The sequence below is a fragment of the Wyeomyia smithii genome, chromosome 2 (assembly GCF_029784165.1).
Source record: "Wyeomyia smithii strain HCP4-BCI-WySm-NY-G18 chromosome 2, ASM2978416v1, whole genome shotgun sequence".
NCBI classification, from domain to species: domain Eukaryota; kingdom Metazoa; phylum Arthropoda; class Insecta; order Diptera; family Culicidae; genus Wyeomyia; species Wyeomyia smithii.
The window spans coordinates 165,895,423-165,906,830 of record NC_073695.1 but is presented as its reverse complement, the minus strand read 5'-3'; the positions used below and the strand labels follow the sequence as shown (position 1 = coordinate 165,906,830).

The window sequence follows — 11,408 nt, the reverse complement described above, 5'->3', positions numbered from 1 at the left end:
TGAAATTTTTACTTTCGGCTGCCTCTCAGATTAGCCCTCATTCTTGGTTTTGACTCGATTTACACAACGGCATTGAAAATTTGAAACTGTTCAAACTTTCGAATGTAAAGGTCGATTTCCTAAATCTTTACATGAAACACGAGAGAAGAAAATGAGTCACTACGAACTTAAGATTGCAGCGTGTAGAAGCCACCACGTGGCCGACTACGAATTTTCAAAGGCACAAGACTTGGGAGTAGCTAATGCGATACCTGTGAAAACGCTATCTTATGTTTCCAACAAACATGAGAATATGTTTTCACAAGTGACGTATTAATTATTACTGAGTGGTATTCCTTTGAAAATTCAAAGTCGACGACGTGGTGGCTTGAAGTCGGCCATTTCTGATTTCAACACACTTCCACCTTAACACCACAAGCGAAATTAAACTGTTTTGTAATGAGACTCGCGCAACGTCGTCGTCACCCACGCCGATGAATTCAAGTCGGCCGATGCTTTTTTTTACAATTTTGATAAATATCTTTACCATACTTCGATTAATATATACGGAGGCTCAAGCCGTTAGGGGGTTATATATCTTTTCTTTAGAGAAAAACCCAAATTGATCCACCAAGCAGTGAGAATCAGTTTTTCTCATTCAAACTTATTATCTGTTTAAATAGATTCACACGAACACTTCAATTTTCAGAAAAAAATACACCTTGGTAATATTTGCTGGATTTATTTATCACTCTAAATAACAAATTTTCGGGAGACAACACCTAAACTATACCCAACATTTGAACCATAACATTCAAACACATATGAAAATACATTCACACATGCAAATAACATGAAATAATTATGTTTCAAATATATGACGCGAATTTTTTTTTGATCGTGGTATAATCGAAACGTCACAGTACTCAAATTGAAGTTGGACTTGATTATATATCGACTCAATAAAGTTATATATGGACTTGATTATATATTATTCGATAAAATGACATTTTAGATTCGATTATTTATAGTACGGTTTTTTTTCCTATTTTAAATATGACTTACTTTTCACAACTTTTAAACCACGTATTCAATCCTAATAATTCATCAGTCAACCCTACCCTGTTCATCTGGTATCAGTATTGTTCAAATCGGTTATTTTTAAACATAACAGGCAAACTAAAAGTCCGATTGAAAACTAAATCAATAGGGTCTTATGGGGCAGCTAGACCTTCCATTTGACACTGATTTTATGAAAATTGGTCCAGCCATCTCTGAGAAACATGAGTGAGATTAAGTAGTCTCCAGAACACGTTTTTTCCATAACTTTTCAACCACGTGTCCAATCTTTATAAAATACAAAAGTTAAGGGTTTTTCAAGTAGCCCGTTCATTTAAAACCAATTTGGTTTAAATCGGTTGTGTAGTCTCTGAGATAATGAACTTTCGTGATTCTCACATTTCGATTAACCTGTAAAGACCCGGTACGGAACTTGGTTTTTGAAAATGCTCGTTCTCAGCACTGGAACGGCAGATTTGTGAAAACTTGAAATTTTATTCAAGGGGAATAGTAGCTCTAAGTTTTGGTAAAAGTGCCACCTCTCTGGACCCCTCCCCGTTTTTGTAAGACACAAATACGTCTGTGTTTTTTTCTAATTTTCCAAACAAATTGAGCAAACACTGGGAATGTTCATACGTATCAATTGCTCCATGTATCAAATCATGTCAGGTGGATGAAATATGGTATATAAAAGTGAACTTTGGAGTTTCCAAATTATTTCAGTAAAAAATCACAAAACTACGTATTCTTATAAAAATTCAAACAAAAAAAGCGTTCTTCAAATTTTAAGCTCTACATTTTTGCGGTAAGGTCTTCTGAATCCATACGCGATGAAATATTTATTTTAGCATGCAAACTTTCTGAGAAAAACCAGTTTAAATTCACCAATGTACGTATTTTCATGGAAACCTGATTTTCGCAGTCTCCCACGGTAGGTTTTAACTTAGATCTTCAATTTTAGAGCTCTATATTTTTAGAGTAACGTCTTCTGAATCCAAAGATGGTGAAAGATTTTTTCTAGCATGTACAGATTTGGAGAAAATCAAGTTTTCATAAGAGCTCGTACTTTAGTGAATTCAAACTCATTTTTCTAAAAATCCGATTACAAAAAAATATAATAGATTTTGATGGGGCAACTAGACCTTTCATTTGAAAATAATTTTATGAAAATCGGACCAGTAATCTCTGAGAAAATCGAGTGAGATTAAAAAGTAGCACATACACACACTTACAGAAAATGCTCAGCTCGTTGAACTGAGTCGTGTGATATATGCCATTCGGCCCTTTGGAGCACTTTTATACCTTCGGTTTTCCATTGATTGCTATGCCTTTCTAGGAGAACGGCAAAAAGAGCAAAGTTTGGATTTTTTAAAGCGTTTTTTATTGCATAAAAGTAGTAAATTTCTGAAGGTTCTGTTAATCGACAACAGAAAAACACATTTGTTTATAAGAAATACAAAATATTTGTGGAGTAATGGCCGTTTCCCCGAAACGCGTTTTTTTGTAGAGGTTTGCGGTGTTTACGATAGAGACCCAGCAGAGCAACTGAAATTTAAAACCTCATATTATTACATTAGTTTAGAAGTGTACCGGGTATCTGAACGATCATTTTCATAAGTATTTAGTTTTCAGTGCGAACGAGAACGTTTTTCCCGAAAAATACTTGTTTTGAGTGCTGAAAATTGTATTAAATTTTTTTTCGGCAAAGTTGAACTTCGTGTACCAAAAAACGATCGTTCAGCGACCGGGGAATTCAATAACGAACATTTAAAAAAAAAGATAAAGAATATCGGTTTAGTAGTTTTACCGCAATCGTAAACACGGCAAAGTCATTTTTTTAGAAAAACCATTCCGAGAATAACGCGTATAAAGTTTCATGTTTAGCTTATGCGGTCGTAACGAGGTGCCTTTTTCCGGGACTCCCGAATCCCGTGAACAGAAATAATGATTCCCGCGATCTCGGGATTCCCGAGTTACTCGAAAAAATTCGCATGATTCTTCATAGTTTTCCATACAATTGTGCAATAAAACACGGAACTAACGTCGTCAAATGGTATAAAGTTTTAAAGTAGGCATTATACGAAGCAAGTATTTGCTTGAAATAGCGGTCAATATTTGCTTGCCGTGTAGTATCAAATTATTTGCTTCAATTATTTGTCAAAAATATTTGCTTCTTAATCAGTAAACGAAAAATTAGGTAAATTTTCGCTTCGTCTAATGTCATTCTTTACAGTTAGTTCACTACTGAGCTAGTATTTTATCATTTCCTCCCGGTTTGTTTCGGTCTTTTAAAGAAAACCCCCGGCCCCAGCGAAATAACGTTCTAGTTAACTAATCAAAATTTTTACGCGGAATTCTACTCGATAATCAATGCATTGATACCAATTCCAAAAGCGTTTAAAATATTGTTATGCCAATGAAAACTAGATCTGCTACGCAGTTCATTTATTGAAAATAATTCACAACGTGTGATGGCAAAGAAAATACATTTGATTAAAAAAAATTTGCGAAGAGGCCTTGCTACCGCTTAAGCAAACAGAGTTTTAATATTTGCTATAGTGTAATATATATTAACCCGAAGAAATATTTTGCCCAAACAACCGTGAATCTCTGATGTGAATTTGAATATGTTTTGTTTCTAATTTGTTTTTCATGCGTATTGATAATGAAATTGTAAACAGTTTTTTGTTACCTTTTATTAATAAACTTTATTTGAAATCTTGTGTTCGCTGAAAAAATTTTGCATTCCCGGTTCGCGGGAATTCCCGAGAAATGAGATTTTTATTCCCGCTTCCAGTGAACTCAGTTCCTGGGAATATTACAAACCTTACTCAACACTTAAAGCCATCTTATTTCTCGATTTTAACGACAAATTTTACCATTTATTCGAAGTTAAATTTAGAACTTCTCGACTAAATCGGGCGTCAAATATATTGTAATACATAACTTTGAATTGGACAAATGAGAGCTATGAAATGAGTGTAAGTGTTGAGAAGAATATCGGAACATGCACCGTATTTCCATTCTTCACGGTAAACTTGATAGGGCCCATTTACAGTAATAAACATTTTGGCGCCCTTTTTCGTGAATTAGCAAGATCAGTTATAGAACATAAATTCAGTTTTACCAAATTTCTCTAAGATATTTTGAACTGAGAAGGTGAAACTACAAAAAGTTAGCTAAGCATTGATAGTTGTCCGATTATGAAGCTACAACACATAATTTCTCTATCTATATATCCCTCCTAATCTTTTTTCTTCTCTCTCTTTCTCTCTTTTCTCTCATTCTGTGCTTTCCACTACTTTTATTATTGTTTTCTTGTCCTCTTTTTCTGTATATTTCTCTTCCTTCGTTTATTTTGCTTCTTCATCTTTCTTATTGTTTTCCTGTTTCTCTCTCTCATTTTCTTTTTCTTCCTTCTTATCATAACATATGCCTTATTGACATATAACACTGGTGAACACAGGTTTTGGCCTACAACATAAACTAAAGAAATTAATGATTATAGCTTTTTAACCATTCCTGTAAATTTTGGTTCCTCTAGGGAAGAAAACTTTTTCAGAGACTGAAATGAGTTTTCCCATAAGCCTTCGTGGAACTGACAAATGCTCTAACGCACTCTTTCATACACCAGGGGCACCAAATTTACAGAAAATGTCAAAAAGCTATAATCTTTTAAGGGCAACTATTATAAACTTTAGTGCAACATTTTTTTCGCTTGTGTCGACCAGTGTTGTGTAAAGAGACTCCCAGCTGATCTCGAGGTATGATGCTGGTCCAAAAAGCTAGTCATCGTATGTTCGAACACCGGCTCGGGAGGTACTGTTACTGTCAGTAGAACCGTAGCTTAACTACACTTAACAGTTGACGTCGTAAATAGTAAAACAAAAAGTAAAGTTCCGAATACGAAATTTGTTGTACCCAAGGCTTCATGTATTGAGCATATTGATAAAGAACTTTATACAATTCCAGAGCAGAGCAATTCTTGGCATTCTTTTTAGAAAAATATCTTTGTCTTTTTCTTTCTTCCTCTTACTCTCTTTTTTTCTCATCTCTTATCTTCTTCTCTTCCAATCTTTTTCTTTATTTTTCTCGCTATCATTACCTTACACCATACCTTTAATGTAAAGAATATAGTAACGCATATGTTCTGGGTTGGAAACAGGAGTGATGGCATGGCAAAGAAAAAGTTTGTTGCACACGTTCCATATATAAAAGGTCATTGCAAATTAACATTTTCTGCCATTTTTATGGTGGTCGGTTTGCTAAGTATTATAAAAGCAATTGAATATTGAAGGTTAATCTGGAAAATTTGAAACGTAGTAGTACGGAGAACAGCAGACATTTCACCTCATCAACAATCATATGGGCATAATCAAGGAGTATTCACATGAAATAAACCAGCAAAATTCCACATTATTTTAATTGTTTTATTATTTTCATGGTTTCTTTTCCTATAAATATCAACACAATGATTTTGTCATTTCTTATTTGCTCACCGCTGCTTATTGTTTGTTCACTGCCCGACACATAAAAAATTCAGCAATGCTTTAATCATCTCTAAAGTTTAGCTTATGCTTAACTCTTTATCCGATAGTTATTTACAACCATTTCATTCAATGTATATTATGTATATTTATATTACACCTTCAAGTAGTTCTATCCCATTGATTCGTTTCGCTATAGAATAGATTTGTTTTTTCCAACTTGCATGTTCAATTCCCCTCGAAATGAAAGGAACCGGAACTGTTAAATCATAGAAAATACTAGTTTTCCATTCGAGGGATGCAGTCGTTCCATCAAATATACGCCTACGTCTAAGCACGTTTGTGTGATTTACTGATTTTTGTCGTGTATCGGAGGCTGTTTCGCGTTAAATTTATCTAAGATTCTTCTATTAATTCGTCATCCATTCCATTAGTACTCACCTATTGCATATATTTTTCGTTATCTGTGTATTCCTGTCACACTGTTGTTATGCTACTATTTGTTTTGGAATTTGATTTGAAAGCAATCGGAACTTTATACACGCGCAGATAAAATGTTATTTACAGTCACTGTTCCATTCATACCAAACACAAAAGTTTTAGGTATGATTGAAAATTTTGTCCGTTTTTCGAAGCCACCAGTCAAACTTTTGAATTTCTAATTACATTTTTTCCGAGTTAGGATGGGGTTGCTTTCGAATCTTTGAAAGATCTGCTTCCGGCACATGTTGAAGTAAAATATACCTAATGACTGAATATTAAAACATTACTTTCGAAAAGTCTCTTTGTAAGTCACACACTGGATGCGCTATTAAAAACATTTCTTCTATTGATTTAATACCGATCTATTCTGCTTATTTTTATAATAATACTGATGGGAGGATTGATCTTGTTTCTTGCTCCAGTAAGAGACAAATGATTTAGGGTTTTTATCCTAATAACGCATTAGGTCGACATTGTTACTCAGAGGATTGTAGTACCTACGATGACTTTCGACAACATACTGAAGAAGCTAAGCCATCAGTAGCATAGTTAAGATATGTAACTCACAAATGACGGTTTTCCGGCAAAAACTCATAGTGTAAAATGGATATCATTGTTATATATGAAGTTTAACATATTTCAATGACATTTTTCATAATAGCTCATGTCCGAATTTTTCGCTTAAGCTGAATTGGAAAGTGTTAGGTTTGACGTGTGATGTCATACACGCAGTGTGGATGCGATTTCCCCGGTCGCGGCCAAGTAAGCACCTTTTAGACCTATTTTCATTTGGTTTATATTTTAAGTCTCGACTCTTTTATTTTTTAGCATTTTTACGTGATCCGTTATTCAAACAAAGTTGAAGTGTACTCTTGTTTTACGATCCAAAACTACCAAACAAACTCTAAACATACCGGCAGTAAAAACAATCTCTTTCGCAAAAACGAACATGTAAAAGAATACCCTCTGACGCCAGCTTGTTTTGCACAATCTCTGTATGCCACGCGGAATGCCAGAAAGCAGTAAGCAATATGTAAATAAACCAACAAAGGCAACCTACAGATTGTGAAATGAATCCAATGGCTAGTATATGTACACAGTTCATTTAAATGCAGCGGTCTGCGAGAAGTTCCAAACATAATAAACCTATATCTCTTGCGTTCTCTCTTTAGACTTATTAGGAAATAGTTAACAGAACAAATAAATTACTATCACTTAACAATGCTAAAAAAATTCAGTAATTTTTACCAAACTAATCCTTCGTTTTGCATATTCTGAGGTTCGGAAAAGTTGCCAGAGGTCATGAATTCGGGACTTCCTGGCCGGGGGCCCCCGATCATGTTTTCAGGTGGACCCCCGGCTCCGGCGTTTCCCGGTGGACCGTTTGGTTGATTGAGAAAATTCGTCTCCGGTGTCATCCCACCAAAATCGCTCACCATGGGGATCGGTCCGGAGTGGTCCATGGGTCCTCCTGCATTGGTATGAAAGCTAAGCGTTAATTGTTGTTTGCCGATCACCGTTGATCATCGAAGTGGGCACTTTTCCCCAAACTTACCAGGAGCATTGAAAGGCATCGGGCCAGCCCCAGGATGGCCGGGGAAGAAGGGCGCATCGTGTGGGTGAAAAGGTGGGCCTCCGTATCCGAAATCAAATTTACCGTCGGCAGCAAAATACGGAAATCCGGGCTCATCCAGCCCACCCGGCGAAAGATTCATTGGAAAACCACGCATCTTTCGGGCTCCACCGAAAAATGGGCCGCGTCCCATGCTAGTCAGTTGCTTTAACCTTCGCTCTTTCGAACGTTTGTTCTGAAACCAAACCTGCAAAGAGAAAAAAAAAATTCAACTTTTTTCTCAAGAACCGGCTTTAGAGAAAATAACAAATCAATATCTTCATGACTTTTCGGCATTCCACTGTGGTTGATACATCCGAACTAGAATCGCGTTCATAATGATGGCTTGGTAACGACCTTCTAAATTGTCGCTCAAATCAAACTTTTTATTGTTATTATAATAATTTTATCGACAACCATTCTGTGGATCAGTCCGCGTAAATCGCCGTCGGCAAGGGTTCTTTGAACATGCTTCCTTTTGTTGTTATTCTTGTCCAGCAGTCACAACCCAAATCCCACTCATTTTACGACGGTTCGAACCTGGATAGCGTGTAAATAATTTTTTTCTCCTTCACACTTGCTTTTCTCATGACTCTTTGCACTGTCTATCAAGTTGGGGTCTGTTTACGACCGTCCATTCGAAGTTCCAAATGCAGAGGAAATGATTAACAATCGGAAAAAGTAGTTATGGGCTGTTTTTGTCCGCTTCCCCAATCGGCTGATTTCAGTGCTTAAGGGACTAATTTTTAACTTCCAACAAAATGAAAAAAAAAGTTTGCATTGTTCCAAATAAAAGAAAGATTTCTATTCGGAAAGAAATGATTGTTAATACTTTATAGTTCCATGTGTACTCAGTATGAAACTGGTGAATTCTGATAGAGGATTTTTCACTTGAAAAAATTGCAGCTTTGCGTAACGTATGAAAAACTCGGGGCTTCCTCTGCTTGAAATTAAGAAGAGAAATGAAATCAATGAAAACTGACATCAGACAAACAGGCATCCCCTGGTGCGTTAATTTTACCGGTGTCTTTAGTAGTCTTTCTGCCCATGTGTTGATTATAGTCATTGATTGGAGCGGTCTACGTTGTACGGTGTATGTTTTACGAGCTACGATCAGTACGGTTCGTTTGCTTAGAACTCACAGCCGCCTTCGGGCGCGTTCTTGATAACATGCAATAACGGCGACAATTATACTGATTAATCTGGTGATGATGACAATGATGATGATGTAATGATGGTAACGATCGGGACGTGCTTCGAGCAGCTTCATTCTACCTACTCGGACGCTGCCGTATGCTAATCAAGAATATGTATATCAAAATTTTCAGTTTAGTGCCTCATTTAGCCGTAGGACATTTCATTTTAGTGAAAACGGCGGCGGCATGTCGGCGTTCCTCGTCTGGTTAACATACTGACTAACCGGCTGCGGCGGGTGATCGTATAATGTGCGGCTTTTTTTATATGTGTGTACTCATAATTTTTGAGATTTATTGCTTGTTTTGCAAAATGATTGTGAGGACAGTACACAGCTGCTTAAATCTGTACAGTCATAACAGGGCAACAGTTCTGAGCCACAAATTACATGGCGATATTAGAATGGCTTACTTCACCCAGAGCCTGAATGTTCGGTACTATTTGCTAAGTGAATATTGAGTTTTTAGCATAGGTGTGTTATTAATCATTCATTTCAACAATCCTCTGAGTTAGACTGTTATTACTTATAGCCAAAAAAGGGTCAAGGTAAAATTTTATTGAGCTGAACGATATCGATATTTTCTGCTCTACGATGTGAGAATATAGTATACAGGGTGGCAACGTGGAAGTGATATACTTTATTTATGTCATAAAACTCAAACCAGTTTTCATTTCTTTTCGGAGTCGTTTCCAATAACATCTATAAGTAGTAAAATTAAAATATACTCAGTTTGGTTCAAATCTTTCACCTTTGTGTTTGATAACGGCCCGTAGACACATTTCGCACGCACAACTTTGTTCGGCATATCGTCCCAAATCTTCACCAAACGTTTTTTAAATGTGTCCAAACTCTAATGCCTAACGTCTTCAAACTTTCCTAGCATGTATCCCCAAATATTGAAGTCTAGCGGGTTCAAATCCGGTGACGATGCAGACCATTCAGACGAACTGATGAAACAAGGCAAATTCTGCTAACACCATTTCTGATTCATGCCTTAGCGCTGGTGCTGAATCTTGTTGAAAGCAAAAACTGTCTTTCCCAAAAAGCATTGTAGCTCAAGGATGCAAATGGCCTTTGATAACGTGTTGCCAGTAGTACTCTTTGTTTATTTTCACGCCCTTGTCAATGGAGAGCATTGGTAATTTCCCTTTGGTCGATATACCTTTTTAAACCATCCAGTTGACGCATTGTGATACCGATCGACTGATCTTCTATCGGTAGGTACATCACGAAAACATGCTCCATAAACAGGGTCGTTTTGCTTGTTCAAAGTTGCCTCCAGAGTAAACAACTTTTCGTCCGAAAAAGTATTGTTGTGACCTGCGAGATCTGGCAACCCTGTTGGCAACATTTTTACGAGTTAATCCGTGAATATCCAAGGTCTTTTATGATAACATTTTGCATGAAAGTGTGGCTCATATTCCGGGCATGGGGAAACCACAGCACTCCAAAGCGCATGTGGCCTATCTGCTAACAAACACACCACGTAGGGCACTTCGTATTACCCTCCGTCGCGAGCTCAAGACAAAACACTGGAGAGCCATTCGTAAACACGCCAACCGAGGATTTTTAACTTCGGCACATGAGGCAACCGAGGGCTTGTAGTTTCGGGGAACACACAAGCATTAGTCGCCACGAAGAGATTGAAAATGGAATAATAATGGATAGTTGGATGTTAGCCAACGCATACAACCACCTGCAATATTTTTTTCATATGTACTTTTGAAAAAATGAAGCGTTTGAGAAAACACGTGTAGGCATGCGGGCTCCCGAGGGCTCACGAAGTTGAGAACACTCGGGTTTGTGTATGCCGAATCTTTCGAAGGGCTGTTTTATCTGTAACACTGCGGGTTTTTCGTTTTGTATGCGCGCTGAAGGGCAATCTGAATACCCTCCGTGGCATCACCTGAAACACACACGGGGGTGGTGTGGTGGGTTTAGACATGCCTGTCATATTCATTCCACACGCCATTTTTCTTGCCGAACGGACTGGGTTTCGCCGGAAACGTTCCTTCACTGCTTTGATTTTTATCAGGTTTCTTCTTGGGAACAACCGTGCCTGTACCCTTGAAACGCTTGGTGGTCCTGTAGACGAGAAATCTGCTTTAATTCAGATGGGACAGCTTCCTCTTGATCTCGATGTTAGTCAATCCTTGCAGGTGCAAAACTCTTATTTGTTCTCTATTTGAATCCATAGCAATTTTCCTGAGAGCGGGATCGAAAACTGTATTTATTCCGAATAAACAGTAAACACGTCACTTTTTCAAAACATGCTCAGATGTTTGTTATGCTGTGACAGAAAATACAACGAGGGGCACTCGAATACGTGTATCAATTGTAAGTTGCCACCCTGTAGTATAAAGTAATGAAAATCAAGTATTTTGTTTTTGCAATTCATTCAATATCAAACTTTTGTTTTGAAAATTCATAAACTTATAAAAGTGATGTTGATGCAAAATTTGCTCTAGTTTTGACATCAGTTATTTACAATCTTCAGTACAACCAAACCAGTTGAAAAAACTAGTGATAGAATACTAGTGGTGCCCAAAATTCGTGTTGCATGAGGATTTCTTCGGCGAGAATCTGATTTGAT

The 11,408-nt window shown here is 37.0% G+C and overlaps 1 protein-coding gene across 2 annotated transcripts in view; it reads right to left on the bottom strand.

Moving 5' to 3' along the window:
- Positions 1-5,454: 5,454 nt before the first annotated feature.
- Positions 5,455-11,408, bottom strand: part of LOC129723680 (LIM/homeobox protein Lhx5) — an 89,072-nt gene continuing 83,118 nt past the window's right edge. The window contains exons 5-6 of one of the 2 annotated variants that reach the window (XM_055678029.1): positions 7,564-7,828; positions 5,455-7,479 (exon numbers count right to left, since the gene is read on the bottom strand). In XM_055678029.1, coding sequence (XP_055534004.1) covers positions 7,253-7,479; positions 7,564-7,828 — 492 coding nt within the window. In that variant the 3' untranslated portion in view covers positions 5,455-7,252. Of the gene's footprint in view, positions 7,497-7,563; positions 7,829-11,408 lie in introns of both variants that reach the window. The other variant, XM_055678030.1, reaches the window with a different exon arrangement.